Source organism: Agrilus planipennis, unplaced genomic scaffold, assembly GCF_000699045.2.
Source record: "Agrilus planipennis isolate EAB-ADULT unplaced genomic scaffold, Apla_2.0 scaffold298, whole genome shotgun sequence".
NCBI lineage: Eukaryota > Metazoa > Arthropoda > Insecta > Coleoptera > Buprestidae > Agrilus > Agrilus planipennis.
Window position 1 is genome coordinate 26,589 of NW_020440081.1, and position 24,659 is coordinate 51,247.

A 24,659-nucleotide genomic window follows, 5' to 3' on the forward strand; every position below is an offset into this window, starting at 1 on the left:
TTAAGAAATTAACGAAAAAAGCAGAAAGGAGGCAAGATGGTACACCAGTTTTTATTTCATGAAGGGCAAGTTAGAGATAAGTGTTCGTAAATAGTTAAGGATGTTGGAAGTTCTGCTTTTAAGAAAATACAACGACTGGCTGAGAACAGGAAGGTTGATGATGAGTTAACCATTGTAAAAAAGCAAGTCATCATCTTTGATGATTTGATACTAATTACAAGTGCGTAGATATCTTTGATTAAGAGACTCTGTCAAATATTAATGAAATAACAGTTAGTAATAATCTCCACAGATAGTAATTTATTGCCTTTCTATGGTTATTTTTACTGATTAGCAAAGTTTAATATATTATTTACTGCATATCTTATGATGAAAGGAAAGTAACGAAGAATTGGTAGAAACAAATTTTAAAGTGTATGTATGTATGTGGTAGGATAGTTCTAAAAGATCTATATAATAAATGAGTAAGTATTTATTAATTATTTTGTAATTACCTGCTGGATTAAGACCGCCCGTGTTTGCTGGAGTTAGACCACCTAAACCTAGCGCCGCTAACCCTGCAAGAGGATTTTTTCCAAGACTTGCAATCTGAAAACAAAAACACACACTAATGATTTTGCATTTACTAATATGTATTACAGAGTACACTTTAACAGTAATTCATGTTGCAATAGCATTATTTTTTTATTAGATATATTAAATGGAGTGCGCGTTCCTATCTTCAATATATTATAGTATATACAGCCAAGATAGGGGATGTCGTTCCACATTTTGGCTGCTGGAATGTGCAACTTTCAGCATTATGTACTGACGTACTGGAGATAGCATCCTGTACTACCTCAGGTTGGTCGAGCGCAAGAAGAGACAGGAAGTGTGCCACTATATTGCTTCTCCAATGCCTGAGTGACATTCCCTAAACACATCAGAGAAGGGATGTAGCGATACACTCCCTTCCCTACCTCCTTCTCTGCGTTCGACCACTTTGTATTCTAGGACTGCTGCACTTTCTAGAGCCCCTTATGAAAGCTTCATATTTGCAGTAGGAATGAATACTCCATATAATATATAGGTAAAGATAATGACACAAATACAGGGAGATTTAATACAGGCACATGCCGGACACTGATTTCTTGAAATACATTTTTATATGATAACAATATTAAAAAGTTGTGGTGATAACAGTTACTGTGAAAAAACAGGAGAATACAACTCACTCTTTAGCAACGTAGTCAGAAAATCGCATTTAAAAAATGTCAAAATTAGATATTTTTTGGGTGCTAATTAGATGCTGAGTTTAAAATATAGTAACGCCAATTTGAGTGTTGCGGTGTAAGTTTAAGAGAACCTGATTTTTAAACTCAGCTCCTTGCGTTGCTAGCGTGACAGACCTCAACTTTTTTGCAATATTAATAAATGCTATCACAATGTTCCCCAATTAAAAATTGTTTAATTAGTATTTTGAAATGTATTTTTCATAACTACGTAATAGGTATAATTATTCTGATGTCTTGAACAAAGAAAATTTTTAGTTTTAATTTAAGAATAAAAATAAAGTCTTAAAATGGCATTACTAACCAAATGTTTTAATTGAAGATATTGCTTCGATCAAAGTGAGCAAATAGAGCATTTGATGTTTTGAAATTGGAACTACAATAATTGATATAGTCATTACCAGTAAAAAATAGTGACCGTGTACAAAATGAAAATAAAAATTCTTCCATTCCTGAACACTGTTAATTGAATACAAGATAAGATAATAAAGTGGCTTTAAAACTCGTTCAGAACTGCTTCTCCAGATATTTATGCTCTTAAAAAGGGCTAGCATGACCGCAATTCTGTTACGTCACACACGGCAACTGAATAATGACTGGTTGAGTGTTTTGCGGGGTTTTGTGGGTATTTCAAACTTGAAATGATGCCGTACAAACATTTTTTACATATAATAATTAGTTAAATCGAAAATCATCGTACCAAATTTAAATTATACTACACTAAAAGTTTCACAAAGCCTTGGATAAAATAACACCCTTTACAATTTATATTTGAAAACACTACACTCGTTGTGGTTAATATCATTTGTTACCATACCATACATACTTTTGACCTGATTTTTTTCTGTTTTATTAGCGTCTGTATTTGCTGATAGACTATATTTGTGTTCGCTGCCAGATGGCAGGGTGAGCAATAAAGGTAATTACTCCATAGCTGTAAATCTGGGATGGTGTTAATGTTAACTAAATAGTGTTGTAAATAAAAATATCAGATGTCACATAATAAAATACCTTCATTAATTGATGTCAAAAAAAAAAAATATTTTTATATAAAGGGACGAAAAATTTGTTTTATGAAACATTTCGTTGGACACCCTGTTAAACAATATTTCATGTTTGGACGTATACATTTAGATTATATTTTTCAATTATTTGGTACTTACCTCATGTTGATCAGATATTGTGCAAGAGCCACGGAGTCTGGATTTCCAGAAATCGTAATGGTACGGTCAGTTGACCCATTTTCACGATCGTCGCAGTTAGATATGCGGATCATAGCACCAGAAATTTGACGAATTTCAGCGATTTTTGTGCCACCTTTGCCAATAATGCATCCTATTAACTCATTGGGCACTGTCATCTCGTGAGTTTGGGTATTGGTATTTTGCTGGTTACGAGATGTGGAAGTGCGAAGTTGAGAACCAGCCAAAGCAGCAAGGGCTAGATAAAACATACATTTTGTGTTATTATGTGCTACAAAAGATGTTCCGTAAACAGTGGATAACTTTCAAGAACGCACGAGGAGCCAAGACCATCAGAAAATTGTGTTTCTGGTTTTGTAAATATTCCATACTCTTCTAGTAATATTGCTAGAAGAGTTTGGAATGAAAATAAATAAAAATAAAACAAAAATATTAGTGTGTACAAAAGGTGAATGTAAGGTTAGAGCTAATATAAAAATTGCAGACTGAATACTAAAAGTCGCTAATTTTCGAAAACTGTGATGTTAAAGATGGAAAAAGTGGGAGGAATATACAACAAAGAATAGCGTAGGGCAGAATCGCTTTTAACAAAAAAAAAAAAAAAATAATAATAACTTTTGTGCTCCTCAACGATTAATTTAGAAATTAGAAACAGATTATTAAGTGCATGTTTGGAATAAAGCTTTGGTGAAACTTGGGCAACGGATGCTGTCAACAAAAAATGAGATGTTTTAGGTGAACGATGAAAATGCCATTGACAGAAAAGGCTAGAATTAAGAAATTAACGAAAAAAGCAGAAAGGAGGCAAGATGGTACACCAGTTTTTATTTCATGAAGGGCAAGTTAGAGATAAGTGTTCGTAAATAGTTAAGGATGTTGGAAGTTCTGCTTTTAAGAAAATACAACGACTGGCTGAGAACAGGAAGGTTGATGATGAGTTAACCATTGTAAAAAAGCAAGTCATCATCTTTGATGATTTGATACTAATTACAAGTGCGTAGATATCTTTGATTAAGAGACTCTGTCAAATATTAATGAAATAACAGTTAGTAATAATCTCCACAGATAGTAATTTATTGCCTTTCTATGGTTATTTTTACTGATTAGCAAAGTTTAATATATTATTTACTGCATATCTTATGATGAAAGGAAAGTAACGAAGAATTGGTAGAAACAAATTTTAAAGTGTATGTATGTATGTGGTAGGATAGTTCTAAAAGATCTATATAATAAATGAGTAAGTATTTATTAATTATTTTGTAATTACCTGCTGGATTAAGACCGCCCGTGTTTGCTGGAGTTAGACCACCTAAACCTAGCGCCGCTAACCCTGCAAGAGGATTTTTTCCAAGACTTGCAATCTGAAAACAAAAACACACACTAATGATTTTGCATTTACTAATATGTATTACAGAGTACACTTTAACAGTAATTCATGTTGCAATAGCATTATTTTTTTATTAGATATATTAAATGGAGTGCGCGTTCCTATCTTCAATATATTATAGTATATACAGCCAAGATAGGGGATGTCGTTCCACATTTTGGCTGCTGGAATGTGCAACTTTCAGCATTATGTACTGACGTACTGGAGATAGCATCCTGTACTACCTCAGGTTGGTCGAGCGCAAGAAGAGACAGGAAGTGTGCCACTATATTGCTTCTCCAATGCCTGAGTGACATTCCCTAAACACATCAGAGAAGGGATGTAGCGATACACTCCCTTCCCTACCTCCTTCTCTGCGTTCGACCACTTTGTATTCTAGGACTGCTGCACTTTCTAGAGCCCCTTATGAAAGCTTCATATTTGCAGTAGGAATGAATACTCCATATAATATATAGGTAAAGATAATGACACAAATACAGGGAGATTTAATACAGGCACATGCCGGACACTGATTTCTTGAAATACATTTTTATATGATAACAATATTAAAAAGTTGTGGTGATAACAGTTACTGTGAAAAAACAGGAGAATACAACTCACTCTTTAGCAACGTAGTCAGAAAATCGCATTTAAAAAATGTCAAAATTAGATATTTTTTGGGTGCTAATTAGATGCTGAGTTTAAAATATAGTAACGCCAATTTGAGTGTTGCGGTGTAAGTTTAAGAGAACCTGATTTTTAAACTCAGCTCCTTGCGTTGCTAGCGTGACAGACCTCAACTTTTTTGCAATATTAATAAATGCTATCACAATGTTCCCCAATTAAAAATTGTTTAATTAGTATTTTGAAATGTATTTTTCATAACTACGTAATAGGTATAATTATTCTGATGTCTTGAACAAAGAAAATTTTTAGTTTTAATTTAAGAATAAAAATAAAGTCTTAAAATGGCATTACTAACCAAATGTTTTAATTGAAGATATTGCTTCGATCAAAGTGAGCAAATAGAGCATTTGATGTTTTGAAATTGGAACTACAATAATTGATATAGTCATTACCAGTAAAAAATAGTGACCGTGTACAAAATGAAAATAAAAATTCTTCCATTCCTGAACACTGTTAATTGAATACAAGATAAGATAATAAAGTGGCTTTAAAACTCGTTCAGAACTGCTTCTCCAGATATTTATGCTCTTAAAAAGGGCTAGCATGACCGCAATTCTGTTACGTCACACACGGCAACTGAATAATGACTGGTTGAGTGTTTTGCGGGGTTTTGTGGGTATTTCAAACTTGAAATGATGCCGTACAAACATTTTTTACATATAATAATTAGTTAAATCGAAAATCATCGTACCAAATTTAAATTATACTACACTAAAAGTTTCACAAAGCCTTGGATAAAATAACACCCTTTACAATTTATATTTGAAAACACTACACTCGTTGTGGTTAATATCATTTGTTACCATACCATACATACTTTTGACCTGATTTTTTTCTGTTTTATTAGCGTCTGTATTTGCTGATAGACTATATTTGTGTTCGCTGCCAGATGGCAGGGTGAGCAATAAAGGTAATTACTCCATAGCTGTAAATCTGGGATGGTGTTAATGTTAACTAAATAGTGTTGTAAATAAAAATATCAGATGTCACATAATATTGACAAAAAAACATACAAACAAACTGTTAATCTGTTAAAGAATTTAAAAAAAAAATACTTTCTTAAGCCAATAAATAGTAATTTTTTTATCAATGTGGAACCTAGCATTTTTTCGCAATTTCAAAGTCTATTTGTTCTATGTTAAGTAATGTTTAGTTTATTTGCCCTCCTGTATTTTCAAATAGAATTCAAAGGACACATTTAACTTTTTAAGAAATGGCCAGAGTCAGTTCTTTTACAATGCGATTTTTTAATCACTGTCGTGATATCAATCGTATGGGCTCCCTGTAAGCGGCCAAATAAAAACAAAAAACCATATCGAAAATGGTCCTTTATAATATTTTCAACAAAAGTGAATAAGCGCTATGTAGCAACAAAAACATCAAGTTTATTTTAACTCCAGAAGACGAGGCCTGGAAAAATCTTTACTTATTCTATTAAAAATTATTACAAAAGTTACGAACTACTTGACAAGCGTAAGAGACAGCCATGTACAACCTACTGAATGCATGAATAACGTAAAGCAGTGTTAGGTTTAACACAACCAATGGTTAGCAATGCGTAAATTGTATGCACAACATGGATAAGAATTTACATGCCCGCCACAAAAAATCAAATAATACGATGCTGCTAACGGCGCCATTTTTGTTTATATACGAACACAGAACATCTAACCAGTAAGCCGTATATGCTTTACTGCTTCCCTATTATAAATGGTATAATAAGACACCTCGATAATAAAAACAAGTAAGCGTTTTAAAATATTACGTTGTGACTAGCACTTAATGCGTTTAGATATTTCAAAACGTTCAAGATCAAGTCAAACGTAAAATGAGAAACATTAAGTTTCTAGTTAGCAATTTATAGAAAATATCAGATGTAGATAGCGATTTTGAAGATTCCAAACACTACAGTTAGCAGTAAATGTCAGCAAATGGCGATTTGATATAAAATAAGAGTGCTAACAACAACCACAATAATGATAAAAAGACCAAAACAGAACTTATAACAGCAACATTAATTCTGTAATTCCTCAAATGAAGTCATAACCTCATTTTCATAGTTTGAATACAATTATGCTTATTTAATGCAAATAATTAATAAATGTAGTGAATACTTTGCCAAAATTGCGTGTCATTATAACAACAGTTTTGAAAATAGACTACAAACGATAAAAACTGAACATAGTGTGAGGCCACTGGCCTGGTGTTACGAAACCGTGCCTAATTTGCGAGTTTTGACGAGTTATATTGGAAGGGGTCAAAAAATATTAATTAATTTTAAATTAGAGCAATCTAGCACAACCACAATAACTTTCTTTTCAATATGTGAATAACATAAAATAACAGTAAAAAATACATTTTTAATTGCAAATCCTGTTGAATTTGTAAGCAAATAAGAAAATGTAAAAAAGATGAACCACTTAAAATGTCCACCATTCGTACAGATTTCTTCTTGGAGCGCATTGATTTTCTTCCGGCCTTTAACGCGGTATCTCAAAATTTTAATAGTGGTTACTTAAGCCATGTGACCAATTATCACAGGCATTTCTTTAATAAACGTGTAGAATATTGACATTTTTAATTACATACTCATTTGTGGTTATGTACTCACAATGTATGTGAAAGCTACTTCTGAACACCTATTGAGTAGGTATAAACATAAATAACAAATTTGACACTCACTCCAATTTCCATTAACACGTTTCACAACGAACACGTGTTTCATCCACTTAGAATGTGAAAATTATCTAGGCGAGATAATGACCACATTCGATGGGTGCCAAATGTGTCTGCGTGAAAAGTTCTAATGGCAATTAGGGATAAGTCTTTATTTTTGGTTATTATTCCTTACCAGTTTCCATTTTCTACTTTACTACTAAATCTTGCGTTTTGGGTTCACGTTGGCAATGAAATTATAATAATAAGGATAACAGAAATATTATTTTTTGCATGCACAGGCTTTCAAATAAAAAAGGCGGAAAAATTAGTTATTGGCAGTTGACAACTAGGGGCTGACTATAACTCGTGGACACATATACGAATTATCCTAAACATATATGTAGGTATGTGGGGGGGGGGAGCACCAATACGATGATTTTATCATTTTGCAAAATAACTTACATCTGGCGAGATGAGATGTGAAGGCGGCAGTGCAGCCTGCAAGTGTCCGTTCTTGAGGGGCTCGAGCGGTAGAAGGGACGAGGCCGTGGGCGCAACAGCACCGGCCAACGGATGCCCGAGGGGCAACGAGGGAATCAGGGGGGGCATTAAAGAGGAGGCGGTACTTACGTCTGCGTGGGCGGGAACGGCGTAGTTGCCTTGGATAGTATAGGCTTGACCACCGGCCAGGATCACAGGGCCACCGACTTGGGGTTTAGGGCGATAGGGGATGGTTACTCCTTTTGGGGGGGACTGAAACAAAAAAAAAATGAGTAAGTATACAAAATTGACATTTTGGTTGTAAACCTGAAGACTAAGGTTACAATTGATCTATAATAAACAATCAAAACCTTAATGCTTATAGGTTACGATTATTCAAGTGCCCCAAATGTCTGAAAAAAAAGGATGAAGAAAAATATTATCTTTCCATTATATACATAAAAAAATTTTTTTGCAATTTCATTACCTATTTTAAATTAGGAGGAAGAGAAAACAAATATAATAAAACAAAAAATACAACATAGCACGAAGATCTCTCGAAAGCAGCGCCACAAATTGTTAATTAAAAACGATTCTACACAATTAGAAAACATAAAGTTTACTTAATGAATCATAAAGTCGAAGACTGGTTGAGCACACCTCCACTTCTTTCAATCATGAACTAATCTTCGCATTCTTATAAAAATTGAACAACTTATCTATCCGAGGAGAGAATGAATTTGCATAAATGTAGGCGGAGCAAAGAAAAAAATATTTTAAAAAAATGATAACGGTAATATTAATAATACCCGTAACTCGATCTACCAGCAATTAATAACGCATAACAGAGATAGCACTATCCTTTTTTAATGCTATGTTTATCGAATTATACTTTATATTCGTAGTCATTTTTAGTTCACTATTCTTTTCTATGTCTGTTTGTATTTTTGTTAATAGATTTAAGAAAGTATAGTGCTTATGAAATTCGCTGATAGGTCCATACCCGTTCATTCTTACGTGGGACAAATAATACATCAACTATTTGCAAACAGTAATCAAATCTAGCTCTATCTGTACCCCTTGAACTCATGTTTCTGCTTCTGATACGTTTATCTCTAGTCCTTCAGTTATATTTATCTTGCCTATTTCTTACTAAATAGTGAAAAGTAGAAGTCGCCGATTTTCGATATCTAAGTTTGATAAACTTGGGTGGAAAAGGGGTAGAAACAAAATGAGAAATAGTGCACTCAACTCGATTTACTCTGTATTCGTGAGTGGTTAATTTAGAAATTTGAAAATTTTTATTAAATGTGGATATTTGGAGTTCGGCTCTGTACAGGTGCGAAACGCGTACATCTAAGAAAATGCAGATGTGAGACGGTATGACATCTTCTGAGGCATAATAGCGTAGTTAAAGATATATTAGAAGCCGAAACAGAAGTAAAGAGCAGTAAATAGAGATGTTGGATGTGAATGCGACGACTGAATCAAGATTGAAAGAACTTATGGTGCTTGTTAAACCAGTCTATGAACTGATAACATAGACTCCGATTTAATTTAGAACTTGTGTATTATTTTCTAAAATCAATACTATTTACGAAACAGTTACAGTTGCCTTAAAACGGGCACTGTTAAGTTTCAATCTTTAAAATTAGAGTACAAATGAAATTGAAATGCAACCCAGTTCAGTTTTAAATTAAAAAACAAGGTACTAACCTCGAGCATTACGTTACAAATATGAAAAATGCATTGCGTTATGGCTTCTGCCGTTCCAGAAATAGTAACGGCGCGTTCAGTTGAGTTGGGCAGCATTTCGGATGCCACCTGTATGGAAGCTCCTGTCACTTCACGAATCTCTTTGATTTTAGAACCTCCTTTTCCAATTAAAGATCCACATTGGCTTGCAGGTACGATCAAACGGAGTGTAATTGGTGGACGTGGAACTCCACTTCCTACACCATTGTTGATGTCTTGGAACTAAAACATTGATAAATACAATTATAAAAGTGATACATCTAACAAATAAAAAACTAACATGAAGTTAAAGGCCAAGTTAAAGTCCCACGAAATAGATAAGGTAAAATCTTATAAATATTGTACTACATATTTTTTAAGAACCTCTCGGTTTTTATTGTAGAACTTTTAGGTAGTTTGAAAACTAATGCAAGGATGCTAGTAAAATGTGAAAAAAATTGGCAGTTATAGGGACTGCCGATAGAAGTGAAAACATAGAACTTTTAGTATTAAAATTTCAAATTTCACAATGTTAGAATAAAAATTATCAACATCAATCTGGTTTTCACATCTGTTGACACTCCGAGCAACAATTATATGCATGTTTATATGGTTTTTTATTATTCAAATATTTTCATAAATTTCAATGTACTTGATTTTTAACATTGTTTGCATCATTGTCATCATTAATTTCAACAATACTTAAGACTTTTTGTACTTTTAATTATTTCATTGTGTTCTAAAAAAGATACAATATGCTTATGGTAACTAAAGTAAAAAATGAAAACGTTTGATTGAAATTTATCTAAGTATCGCGTAAAAATCGCATCGATCGTCTTAGCTGTATAGTTACAGATATACTGCTACAAGCATGTCGGTGACGCGAACGCATGAGATTTCACTCATCCAAAAAGCGTCTAACGCCCACAGCACACGGCCGCTGCGCGTGCGCCAGTCATGAACATGTCTGTGACGCGAACCTATAACATTTTCCACTACCAAAAAGTGCCCAACGTCGCTAAAGAAGTTTTCACTTCAACAAAAAGTTCAGCAACAAGTACATCAAAGGGCAATGACATGTTCGAGCCAATCTAGCACCTATAATCTTGCAACAGTGCAATGCTCGTCCACACACTTACCAGAAAAGAGGTTGCAAAACCACACCCTCCTTATTCCCCCGATCTTGCGCCTTGCGATTTTTGAAGTGAAAACTTTTTTAGCGACGTTGGGCACTTTTTGGTAGGGGGAAAATGTTATGGGTTCGCGTCACCGACATGCTCACGATTGGCGCACGCGCAGTGGCCGTGTGCTGTAGACGTGAGACGCCTTTTGGATGGGTGAAATCTCGTGTGTTGGTCTCACCGACATGCTTGTAGCAGTATATCTGTAACTATACAGCTACGACGATCGATGCGGTTTTTACGCGATACTTAGATAAATTTCAATCAAACATTTTCATTTTTTACTTTAGTTACCATAAGCCTATTGTACCTTTTTTAGAACACAGTGAAATCATTGAAAGTACAAAAAGTCTAAGTATTGTTGAAATGAATGATGACAATGATGCAAACAATGTTAAAAATCAGGTACATTGAAATTTATGTAAATATTTGAATAATAAAAAACCATATAAACATGCATATAATTGTTGCTCGGAGTGTCAATAGATGTGAAAACCAGATTGATGTTGATAATTTTTATTCAAACATTGTGAAATTTCAAATTTTAATACTAAAAGTTCTAAGTTTTCACTTCTATCGGCAGTCCCTATAACTACCAATTTTTTTATTTTTATTTTGCATTAAAATTTGTATATGAAATCTTTGCTACAGTCGAACCTGGATAAGGGAAAACTGGAAAAGTGAGAAAACTCTATAGGCGACAAAAATAGTCAGGTCCCGTCATTTTTAGCCCCGAAAGCCTCTGTGAGTGACAGTGTGAATACCTCTTTTAGAGAGAGTCATTTTTCACTTCTAGACATTTGTAAGTGACAGTTTCTTACTCTAGACCTCTGTAAGCGAGACTATTTACAATTACTAGACATCTGCAGCACAATTGTGCGCTTGTTTCTCCCTGCTCATGGTAGTCATCCTGTCATCCTCAACATTTGGTTTCAGTTGATAATAATAATTGGAGAAAGTACAGTTGACGTTGTTCCCTCATAATCTTGTTGAAGCGAAAAAGTGATTTTATAAAATTTATGAAATTGAACAAAAAATATTCAAAATTGTAAAAAGGATACTCAGAAAAAATTAACTGATTTCCTTAAATAAATAAAATAAGTACCTATTTATAGCCTAATGTGTATATACTTATGTATTACCTATTTCTTAACGCTCTAGCACCATGTTTATGTTCGATTTTTATTAACCTCTATAAATGAGAAAACTCTATGAGTGAGAATAATATTCGGGTCCCATGAATTCTCGCTAACCCAGGTTTGACTGTATTTTTTAAATTTTATATTTTTTTATTCTAATGATTATTATAAAGTTTTGAAAATTATTAATAAGTGTTACTTGATGTACGGCCCGCCAAAGTTTTAAAATTTAAATTGGCCCGTTGATTAAAAAGGTTGCTCACCCCTGCTGTAAATTATACAGTGGCAAAGTTTCATTAAAATTTACCCAGTAATTTTGCATTAGTTTGTAACAGAAAAGACCCTAGATAATATATTTTATTTTATAAAAAGACGAGTTCTACGTAATACTTCAAAAACCTTAGGCATATATGGAACAGCTAATAAGGTGACTTTGCTTTCTTAAATGTTTTATAACTTGCGCCAGTTCTGTAGCTTCCTTATTCATTTTTAAAACGTCATAACGTCATAAGTTTCTTTTTGTTGCCTTCAATAAAATTTGAGATAGAAGCATCAACTTAACCGGAAACGAATTGGTCTGATCGTGAACGATAAATATAGGGTTATTCGGAAAGTCATTTCGTTTTTTTTTTTGTGGAAATGAAAGACAGTTTTCGTATAATAAACAAATACTTTATTAAATTATATATTGACCGTTCTGGTCCAACACCTTTTGCCATCTTTCTGGTAGTAGCATAATTCCACGCTCATAAAATTTTTGGTCTTTGCTGGCAAAAAACTGATCGAGGAGGTTTTTGACCTCCTCATTTGAGGTGAAGGTTTTACCGTCTAAAAAATTTTGGAGTGACCGGAACAAATAATAATCCGATGGTGCCAGGTCTGGAGAATATGGTGGGTGTAGCATTGTATCCCATTCAAGCTGTAAAAGCTTTTGGCGAGTGACCAAACTTGTGTGAGGTCTCGCGTTGTCTTGGTGAAACACTACACCTTTCCTGTTGATTAGTTCTGACCTTTTCTGTTGAAGTGCATCATTCAGTTTGTCCAGCTGATGACAGTAGACTTCCGAATTAATCGTTGTGTTATCCGGTAAAAGCTAAAAAAAAACGATTCCTTTAAAATCCCACCAAACAGACAGCATCACCTTTTTTTGGTGAATATCGGCTTTGGAAATGGTTTGAGCCGGTTCATCTTTTTTGCTCCATGACCTCTTGCGTTTGACGTTGTTGTATACAACCCATTTTTCGTCCCCAGTGATGATGCGCTTCAAAAACGGATCATTTTCGTGACGTTTGAGAAGCGAATCGCAGACGTCAATGCGGCGACACAGATTTCTCTCTGTGAGAACATGGGGAACCCATACATCGAGCTTCGAGGATAATCCCAGGCCTTTCAAGTGGTCATAAACTGTTGAATTTGATAAATTTAACCTCAATCCGATCTCACGTGTTGTTATTCGCCGGTTCACATCAACTAATGCCTTTATCGCGTCTTTATCAGCTTCAACCGGCCTTCCCGAACGTGGTGCATCTTCGACATCAAAATTGCCGGATCGAAATTTAGCGAACCAGTTCTGGCACTGGCGTACTGTCAACACACCTTCTCCATACACATCAGTCAATTTCTTTCTGGCTTGAACAGCATTTTTACCTTTTCTGTAGTAAAACAGTAAGATATGTCGAAAATGCTGCTTATCGCTCTCCATATTAGAAGGGCACCACCCAAAAACTACTGCGTAGAATTAATTGGAATTTTTCACACACAAGCCTTGATATATGAGCTCTCAAAGCATATAAAAATTATACGGCTTAAATGTGAAGTTGGGGGCAAAAGAATACAATTAAATCCTCTTTCGGGAAAAAACGAAATTACTTTTCGAACAACCCTATAGTATAAATCTATAAACATTAACTTTACAAAAACACTTACCTCTTCGAATTTTTTACAAATAAGTGTGAATGCTTTGAAAATTGCATTTGTCGATCCTGTTACAGTCACAATCCTTTCAGGGCACGAACCATCTGATATATTAATTTTTGCACCAGACTAAAAAAATAAGACAATTTTCAACAAGTGTATTCAATTGTTAACGTTTTTATTACTAACCTCCTCACGAAAGCGTTTCACTATTTCTCCCTTTTTCCCAATTATGCTGCCCACTTCCTGCAACAATAAAAATTAACTCCATTAACACATCATAAGTACACACCCATGTAGGTACAGTCTCAACTTGAGAATGACATTCTCACAACAATAAGGCGTAGTTGCTTTCTTGTTTGGAAAGCTACAACTTGCAATTGTCTAGATATCCGCCTTATTGAAAAGTTATGCTAGATTAACTGATTTTTCTTTGTTTTGCTTTTTAATTTTGGATGCCACGCAATTACGTATAATCAATTTTATCTCTGGTATATTTTAATTCACTTTGTGTTGATTAAAGGAATGCCTTAAGATTGTTAGCAAGTAATTAGATCTTTAACTAAACTGATAATCGTCTTTAAGACTGCAAATACTCTCAGAGAATGAGGGCTGGATTTCCAAACATCACAACCCTTCATTTATAATGAACGTATCTAGAAGGCGACTTGAAAGGCATTTCTTATTCTCCATTTTACATTCATATTATGCCTTTAATATCCCGTGGCAAAATTAATTAGATGCTTATCATCATGAAGAATCATATATACAGATGTAAAAGAAAAAAAATCTTAATTAACAGTTATAAACTGTTCCATAAGAGGGTCTTCATGTTCTATAGAAAGATAAGTGTATAAAATTGGGATTTTTGGTGTTTAATCGTTAAAGAATTTGTTTTTCCATGATGCAAATGATTTTTAAAGATAGAATGATTAAAAAGTGAAATAGGAACGTGAAATTACGTGTGTGCATTATTCAAAGGTTGGTATGATTGACGAGGTTGTCCTGATTTGAAATTTAATCAGACCAATCTTCCCAACCATATCTATGAAGAGGTGAAAGTGGATAAATAAAAAATTTTCAATCTCAGAACAAATCGAAAACAATTTTTACAGGTGGATTCGTTTGAAGTACTTGAAGGAACGTTTCGGTTTTCAAATCTTCAGCCATGCTGCAGCCAAAAAGATTGGACGACATTTTTGGCAAAGGTACTTAAAATTAGTACGTTTTCATAACTTTGTGAAATTCATGTTGGTATGTTATCAAAAAGTGAAAACTTGAAAACAACTGTTGGCTACAACGCTTTAAAAAATTCCCTCTTTTAAAATTTCTGCGGAACAATTATCACCTCAACCAAAATTATATTTTAATGAGTATGTACCTATTAGTGTTTTATATTTTTATGTACGTTTATTCTGTTATTATATACATATGCTTATGCTTATGTGAAATATCGAACATTCGCCAACGTGAAAAAATTTGATGTAAACAACTGTTTATTACTATCGAGTATTCACTGTATTTTATCAAATCCATGAAAATTCTGTATGATTTATTCATAATAAAGTAAAGCTTTGAGTTAAATTGAGTTAATCTATTTCAATTTGTGTTATCAAAAATATTATATTTTAATTTTTATTTATTTTCTATTCGTTTACTTTTAGTAAAGGATTCTATTCTATTTACTCACACCACTGCTGTGTACACGTATTACTGATACCTTCTTGCAATAATACAAATTCTAATCATTGTGACAAAATAACATATGTGATTTGGTATGAGTGGTGTGATGTTGTATTATGCAATGTAATTTGTAGTGAAGATAAATAAATAAATAAAAATAAGTCGATATGTTCCCTTTTTTATACAAGACAGCTAAAATGTTTACTCTATAGTAATAGAGAACTTCCACTCTGTCTTCGTTTTAAATAAAATTAATTAAAATCGCAGATATTTTATACATATAAATAAAATAAAACAATACATAGAGGAATTGAATGTACACTTGGACCAATAAACAATGATAGTTGATAATAGCTAATGATAAATGCATTTTGTAATGCAAGCAAAAAAAAAATACAAAACAATTGGGAACTTTTAATAAAAAAAAAGGAAAAACTTTTTCTACCTTCGGTGCAACATTTCATTCAAATAAATTTAACAGTTAAGGGACATTTAATGTAGCGACAATTAAACATTTTGCAATAAACATGACTAACCAAGTTAGATACATTTAATGTATTAATGCACATGAAATATTTGTTGGCAACAGCAGTAATGAATGAGCCAATGTGCATAGCATTGCATCTATAATTAAATCACACATGCTTGGCATTTAAAACAATTGTCGTCTAGACAAAAAAAAAATAAAAGAACATCTTAAAGAATGTAAAACACATTCAATAAAAAGCCTCTGTGCAAAACAAATGAAAATCAGTAAGTTGTTGCTTTCAACAAAACAAACTTACTTTTCCTTGCATGATTAGTCGAATGGTGAGAGTTACATTAGGGTCATCGATAAGGTTTTTACCATCCAGATCCATGGTTATTCAAGAGGGTGAAGGGTGAGGAAGAAAATATTCGATTCAATTCTGGAATAAAAATAATCAACATGAAGGAATGCTAATTAAAACATAAAATCATCACTAACTACTGAATTAACTGAGCACTTTTCACAAAAAAAAACAATTGGTAGGTAGTATGGTAGTTTTAAAATTCTAACCACGGAGGTTTTGATAGACAGAATACGGTAATTATTTATCTATAAAGCTCAAAAGACCATTTTGATACAATTAATTAGTTTCACATATACACTGTGCCATTACACTTTAAAATTAACCGCAAAATAACTTCATACATGCAGCTTTGTTCACGTGTACAGAGTAATGTTGATCACTACATACCGAAATGTATACTTAAACATACCTGGCGTAAGATATACTATTTTAAGATGTATTTATCACAGATTTTTGTACAAGATTTGGCTTGTAAAAAGAGAATTATTCAATGTCTGTAATATTCTCATTTAATCTCTGTATTGTCTGCACATAAGCGTTGCCAATAACCACAGAAAAACGTTGTAACGCGCTGACTCCACAGACGCCAATAACTTTGTCATCAATGCGCATGTACTGAAGTAAATTATATATGCATTTGTGCGAGGAATGAACACAAAAACCAGCGATTCTAAAACAACGTGTCAGAGATTCTCAAACTTGTTTTGAATATGCAACCAGCAATAAGTTGTAGTACGTAAATAGAACTTTATACAATACCTACTACTATAATTGAGAGGAAAATATTGTATACGAGCATTACAAACTGGCAAGCATGTTTCCCGTTTTCGAAATTATTCAATTATCCGATTCAATTCTAAAGTAATAACTAAAACAAAAGAGATGGGAAAATAACGCACAAAAAATAAGTTGTTACATAATAATTCCTAAAAACAAAACTAAGCTTAAATCTTTACATACAATAGGAACTAATTTTCGCATTAACCAAGGTGTCTACTATAGGTCAGAATTTCTTTCTAATTATTGACAAGGTTTTTACTAGTTTGAAGTAATTTTATTTTTAGATTTTCTAAAATTATGAATAAAATAATTCGAAGTGTATTCTGTCGAAACTGCCAGAGGCGGATCGCGATTTCGATCTTTTTGGATCTCATCAGCGCGTCGCAGGCAGTTTCGACAGAACACAGACCAATTTTTACCTGTTATCTTAATAGCGCGTTTTATAATATACCACTAATGGTGCAGTAAACGCCATCTGTAGTACAATGCTACAATAATACAATCCCGGCGTACTTCGAATTATTTTATTCGATTATGCTAACGTGCCTATCACGTTGAGGTTAGCTGCGCCGGGATTCGTTTCAGCAAGTAGATATCCATATATTTAAATGGACCTTGTTGGAGCATACGTAATCCTAAAATGTAGCATCGTACTACAGATGGCGTTTACCGCGCCATTTGTGGTATTTTCTAAAACACACTGTTAAGACAGCAGGTAAAAGTTGGTCTGTGCTCTGTCGGAGCTGTCTGCGACTCACTGATGAGATCCAAAAAGATCGAAATCACGATTCGCGTCTGGCAGTTTCGACAGAATACAAACCACTTCGAATTATTTTATTCGATTAAGGTAACGTGCCTATCACGTTGAGGTTATCTACGCCGGGATTCGTTTTAGCAAGTAAACATCCATATATTTAAATGGACTTTGTTGGAGCATAGGTAATCCTAAAATGTAGCATTGTACTACAGATGGCGTTTACCGCCCCATTTGTGGTATATTATAAAATTATGAGTTGTGTTTTGTTGTCTATTTAGTAGATAATTTGACATGCTAAAAGGTGTTTCCTAAACACACGGGAAACAATCAAGAGGTGATTCCTGAGACATTTTTATGAAGACAAATTCTTATAAACATTTGTCAATTATTTAATCTTAGTAAAACCCAGTATGAGAGTGTTTTTTAGGTCGCTGAGTAGGATACTTTCCTGCCAATTCAAATGGATTACTAACTCATTCAGCTGGACAGAACTTTAGTACATTGCGCTTGAAAATTTACTTTTGAACCTTTCAAGGCTAGAAATTGCTATGTAATTTATAATTCAAAGGTCGTCAAAGTGCTTAAGGACTTCAGCTCCATTGTTCTTTGATGTAACTGATAACTCGAAGTCTTTGGATTTTAATATGTAATCGAGGATTTAAGAACTTTAAGTAAGGACTTTGGCAAGGGCGTCGCCAAACTCGCCACCCTCTAGAACAGCAGCGGACTTTGAGCATTCGGGGCCTGATGCCTTAGCCTTAGAATACGAGGCCACTTACGGGGCCCTATGAGTCGTTGGTAAAGAGCGATGCTACGTTCGTCCAAATTTGAATATTGTTTAGAAAAAAGCCGAAATTATAAACCCATTTCTTTAATTTCGCAAAAATACCTTTTCGTAACACATACCATATAACAACTCTTTGCCATCCTTTTATCATAGGGGCACGCAGAGATTTTTACAAAATTCGCATTCTAAAGGGTTGAAAGAGAGAGTCAAATGATAGATTAATAAGTAACTAAAGAGTTGTGATTAATTTTAATTAATAAATACATTGCGTTCATTATTTTACTGTGTATTTTCCTTAACGTCCCCATTATGCCCCCTCACCCCTATCTTGTTTTACTTTTATTTATTTTAATAAAATACCGTTTTGTCAATATCGCTTCCATTTTGTTTAAGGCTATCACTAACTCCTCCTTTACTAGACGCTAATACTGCAATACCATCTGCAAATTTTAGCACATTAATCTTTTGCCCTTGCACATCTATCCCTACAATTGTCCTACCTTTAATGTGAATCGCGTATTCGATGTATAGATTAAAATGTAGCGATGATAGTGTGCATCTTGATATTGTACTAGGAAATGTATGAAACTAATGATTTCTGTGAATAAAATACTGTAACATATCATAAATAAACTCCGATCTGTCATAAATCTACCTAGCCAAACGATGACGTCACCAATGCATATACATTGCAAGCAGCCTGCCGTAGTATTGCCTATTTTATGTCATAAGCCGCCGAATATTGTTTTTCAACTATCCGTAATGTCCGCACCCAACATATGTATATCAAAATGATTAGCATATTCACCTCTACAACATACTAAAAAATTCGTATGCACTGGTGACGTCATCGTTTGGCTAGGTAGATTTATGACAGATCGGAGTTTATTTATGATATATTAGAGTATTTTATTCACAGAAAGCATTTGTTTTATACATTTCCTAGTACAATGTCGGAATTGCTTATAATTCCTAGGAAATGTATACATTTCCCAAGATATGTGTGTATTAAAAAATCTTTGAAACAATATTTTATACATTTCCTAGGAATTGTATACAATTCCTATATTTCATACNTTAGGAAATGTATAAATGTTTCAAAGATTTTTTAATAGATACACATATCCTGGGAAATGTATACATTTCCTAGGAATTGTATGAAATAATACTCTAACACATCAGCAGGAACATTGAATAAACTCCAATCTGTCATAAATATACCTAACCAAACAATGACGTCAATGCAAGTACTTTGCAAGCAGCCTGCCGTAGTATTGCCTATTTTATGTCTTAAGCCGCCGAATATTGTTTTTCAACTATCCGTAATTTCCGCACCCAACATATGTATATCAAAATAATTAGCATATTCACCTCTACAACATACTAAAAAATTCGTATGCACTGGTGACATCATCGTTTGGCTAGGTAGATTTATGACACATCGGAGTTTATTTATGATATGTTAGAGTATTTTATTCACAGAAAGCACTTGTTTTAGACAATTTCTAGGAAATGTATACATTTCCCAAGATGTATGTGTATTAGAAAATTTTTGAAACAATATTTTATACATTTCCTCAATAGCCTCGGAATTATATACATTTCCTAGGAATTGTATACAATTTCTATATTTCATACATTTCCGGTAACATATATATCACTCTTCTATCTCTGTATCTCATCCCATTTAAGATATTTAACATCTTGACTCATTTAACATTGTCAAAAGCTTTTTTCAAATCTACGAATCCTATGTACGCGTTTTTTAATTTAAGCACAATTAACACAACACCTTCACAACCTGAACCTACCAAGAGCCAATTCGGCCTTCTTGTTTTCATGCGGCATTTTCTTAGGCGACAGTTCGACTAGGCGCGTTGAAAAATAACTGAAGAGTTTATTATTTTCGATGAGTTAAATGAAAAGTATTTTTCATAATTCAAATTTTATTTTTATCAGGGTAGGGTAGGTTTTTTGTTAAATGGCGAAAGAGTTTTACGCATTTGGATGGTTTACTTTCCTTGCTTATGGGCATAACTGTCTGAAATGTGAACGCACCGATGTTTTACTCTTGTGTGGGATTTACTGTTTATGGAAACCGAATCCCAAAGTTACCAATCATGAATCGAATATTGTCGAATTCTGTCGAAACTGCCAGACGCGAATCGCGATTTCGATCTCTTTGGATCTCATAATACAGACCACTTCGAATTATTTTATTCGATTAAGCTAACGTGCCTACCACGTTGAGGTTGTCTACACCGGGATTTGTTTTCAGCAAGTAGATATCCACACAAGTGGACCTTGTTGGAGCATACGTAATCCTAAAATGTAGCATCGTGCTATAGATGGCGTTCACTGCGTCATTTGTAGTATTTTCTAAAACGCACTGTTAAGACAGCAGGTAAAAGTTGGTCTGTGTTCTGTCGGGCTGCCTTCGACGCGCTGATGAGATCCAAAGAGATCGAAATCGCGATTCGCGTCTGGCAGTTTCGACTAAGCAAGTCAAATTCGGATACATGATGACTGCGAAGGGAGAAGTAGTCGTAATGAAATTTTATAGAAACTAAAGACAAAACAGCTTAATAGTAAAATGACACTAAGTGATTAGATGGCAATCTTCTGATAAAGTAGCTACAATGGCCAGAAGATACACAGGTGTACAAGAAAAAGTAGAAAACATCAATCCCAATGCTGACTAAAACTAAGTTGTTTGCATGCGGCTTCAGCACATTAGAACGTTACTATGCTTTCTAGCTCCACACCCAAGGGGGGTGCTGATTTCTACTATAGAATAGACGTTGAAGCATTAAACCATTATAAGGACTTTGGACGTTAGAGAAGCTAACTATAAGAGAAATAGAGAAAAGATGAACTCAGGAACGGATGCAAGAATTTTGTTAGTTTCGTTTCTATGTTTCTTGAGCCTCTGGCAACCGGTACTGAATGATGTGAATGATGCCTATCAGTGTGCTCAGAAAATATGTACCTAAACCTTTTACAGACGCCATTGGAAGAAAAACGAGAGGAATTTATAGACGAGGCTTTAAATCACCCTAAAATATTCTGTAGGGAATTGGACATTTTTGTTGAAACTACATTAGAATAAAGAACAATTTCGGTGACGGAAAGAAGATACAACTCTATCGTACGAAGACGACATAAAAAGAACAATGTTTTCTTTATTAGATGGAGTCACTGCTAAAATTCTCCACAATTTGATGGAAAAAATGTACCTTCCCAAGACCGGCTATAATTTGGCATCGATGATAAGGAATACAACCTAAATCTTAAGATATTGAAATGTTTGAGTGCATACACCTAACAATAAAGAACTTATTAATTCGAGCTCATCTATCGAACTTGAAGAGGGGCTACATACAAGTGTCATAATGCTTATAACTTTCATCACAATTGCCGTAAGCAAAGCATGTGAGGGAAGCTTCTTGAAAGTAAAGTTCATCATCACCATCATAAGGTCGTTAGTCCTAAGACTGGTTGGACCCGCACCTCCACTAATCTTCGCATTTCCCCAGAACTAGAACAACCCAAATCCTTAACTATTTGCGACCAGTAATCTAATATAGGTCTACCTCTACTCCTCTTAACTCCTATTTCTGAATAAAATAATTCGAAGTGGTCTGTGTTCTGTCCAAACTGCCAGAAGCGGATCGCGATATCGATCTTTTTGGGTCTCATCAGCGCGCTGCAGGCAGCTCTGACAGAACACAGACCAACTTTTACCTGCTGCTTTAACAGCGCGCTTTAGAAAATACGACAAATGGCGCTGTAAACGCCATCTGTAGTACGATGCTACATTTTAGGATTACGTATGCTCCAACAAGGCCCATTTAAATATATGGATATCTACTTGCTGAAACGAATCCCGGCGCTTCTGGAGCATGAGATCCAAAAAGATTGAAATCGCGATCCGCGTCTGGCAGTTTCTACAGAACACAGACCACTTCGAATTATTTTATTCGATTATGGTAACGTGCCTATCACGTTGAGGTTGGCTGCGCCGGGATTCGTTTCAGCAAGTATAGATATCCATTTAAATGGACCTTGTTGGAGCATGCGTAATCCCGAAATGTAGCATAGTGCTACAGATGGCGTTTATCGCGCCTTTTGTGGTATTTCCTATTTCTGCCTCTAATATGTCTCTGACTAGACTTTCAAACCTTAAAAGGTGTCCTACCAATCTATCTCGCTTATTTCTTATTGACTTCCGTAGAGTCCTCTGTTGTCCTATTCTTTCTAATACCTCCTCATTTCTAACATTCTCTATCCATGGTATCTTTCGCCTGTTACATCAAATTTCGAACGCTTGTAACCTTTAAATTAGAGTTAAGTAACTAAAAATTACTTATGGTATACAATGTGTACGTTGAGACTAGGGTTGCCACCCGTAGTTTATTATTGTACTGTATTTCGACTGTGCGTACGTTATACTTTACAAGACACATAAAGTTCGCAAAAATACTTTATTTAAGGCCTTAAGTAAACAACGTAATTTTGTAAGCGATTATTCTAAATTCAGAATATTTTTACATCAATAATATTGCACAGAAAAATGGCAAGCCATATTTACGGAACAACCTGATTTCAGTGTAGTGTCACTTTTGCTATCCGTTCCGGCCACTTCAGCATTTACAGAAAGAGTATTCTCTGTTATGAACGCAAAGTGACGAGACGACAGGAATAAAGCTTCATTAAAACTAATTAAAAATGGACTTTTAGTTTACTTAAATGTTTGTTTGCTATGTTTAGAGGCTATTAATGTATTTAAGAGCGACAGTAATTTGTTACTGGCTGCTAGGTGTAACAAAAAATATGTTTTTAAAAACAAAAAAAAATACTTTATTTTTATGCTGAGTACTTTATTTTAACCTTTTTGTCGAAAAATACTTTATGTAAAGCCTGAAAAGGTGGCAACCCTAGTTGAGACTTTAGAGTTATAAATCGTCAAAATTGAAACAGGACATTTCTATTAGTACATAATCAATAGTCGAACTGAAAGAACCAGTATTTGCATTTGACATTTGTCACATTTTAATTCCCATTAACTCTAACAAAACAATAGTGCACCCTTTCCACGTAGATTCTAATGGCTTTCCAATCAAAAGCGGCGATATCTTAGGACGTGATTTTATGCAGTTGTATAAAGTAAAAATTAATTACGAATTGGAAATGATTTCATTTGATGACACCAAATGGAAAATACTATCATCTACGACTAAAATTAAACTTCTCTTTGTTCAGAAACGATAATCGAAGTCATTTGCGATAAAAGCAATTTACAAGGTACCTATATCGTCAGGAAAGGAACTTAATGAAGACGTATTTTTAGATTTATGTTTAATAAAAGCAAATAACCATAAGGGTATTATTAGTGCATTGAATCTTAACGAAGTGGATACTTTTATTCCTCCACTAACAATTATTTTAACACCATTAATTTAATACCATAGTTGAGTCAAAAGATTTAATTAAAGCTAAGGTAGGTGCGGGTAGTAAAGCATGTTGGCTAAGTAACAAAAACATGATTTAAAATGATCGTTGTTCCTCAAAATCACACTCGTAGGAGGTTAACAATCATAGATGGCGCCTCAAACCTGTCGCGAAACGTTAGCTCGCTTACTGCCACCGGTGAAATCGTCCGAGTCAATTTTAAGTATTTACATATAATTGTGCGCTTTGTGGATGATTGAATAGAATATATATCAGAATATATCACTGTCCAAAAAATCTTCGTTTTAGTTTTTGTTTGCGCACGTTGTCGGTGGTTTTTAAGGCCGTATGTCTTATTGTCCTTTTTCTGTTTGATATCAACATTTGTCTATTTTACAGTTTGTAAAGTAGCAAAGATAACTGTTTACAGATTGATTTATTGTTATTTTTAGTGACTACAATCTCGATGGCGCCCAAACGAGCGTTTTGGTCTGAAAATGACTTGATATCGGCTGTCCGAGCAGTAGAAAGTGGAAGGCTGAGCGCCTATAAAGCTGCTAAGAGATATAAAGTTTCCAAAAAAACACTTACTCAAAAATGCTTATTCTGTGACGACCAGGAACCTGATATTGTTAGTAGAATTATGAGGTTTACGGAAATAGGATTGCCTGTACCACCACAGATTCTCCGATGCTTGGCTTATAAGTTTTGCGAGCTTAATAACATCAAGCATAAC

The 24,659-nt window shown here is 34.1% G+C and overlaps 1 protein-coding gene across 8 annotated transcripts in view; it reads right to left on the reverse strand.

Moving 5' to 3' along the window:
• Nucleotides 1–24,659, reverse strand: part of LOC108741239 (poly(rC)-binding protein 3) — a 225,937-nt gene that overhangs the window by 10,691 nt on the left and 190,587 nt on the right. For 2 of the 8 annotated variants that reach the window (XM_025979561.1, XM_025979567.1), the window contains exons 1-8: nucleotides 16,558–16,733; nucleotides 16,101–16,223; nucleotides 13,822–13,884; nucleotides 13,645–13,761; nucleotides 9,381–9,641; nucleotides 7,647–7,937; nucleotides 3,741–3,834; nucleotides 2,435–2,711 (exon numbers count right to left, since the gene is read on the reverse strand). In XM_025979561.1, coding sequence (XP_025835346.1) covers nucleotides 2,435–2,711; nucleotides 3,741–3,834; nucleotides 7,647–7,937; nucleotides 9,381–9,641; nucleotides 13,645–13,761; nucleotides 13,822–13,884; nucleotides 16,101–16,175 — 1,178 coding nt within the window. In that variant the 5' untranslated portion in view covers nucleotides 16,176–16,223; nucleotides 16,558–16,733. Of the gene's footprint in view, nucleotides 1–2,434; nucleotides 2,712–3,740; nucleotides 3,835–7,646; nucleotides 7,938–9,380; nucleotides 9,642–13,644; nucleotides 13,762–13,821; nucleotides 13,885–16,100; nucleotides 16,224–16,282; nucleotides 16,507–16,557; nucleotides 16,734–24,659 lie in introns of those variants that run through there. The other 6 variants (XM_025979562.1, XM_025979564.1, XM_025979566.1 and 3 more) reach the window with 5 other exon arrangements.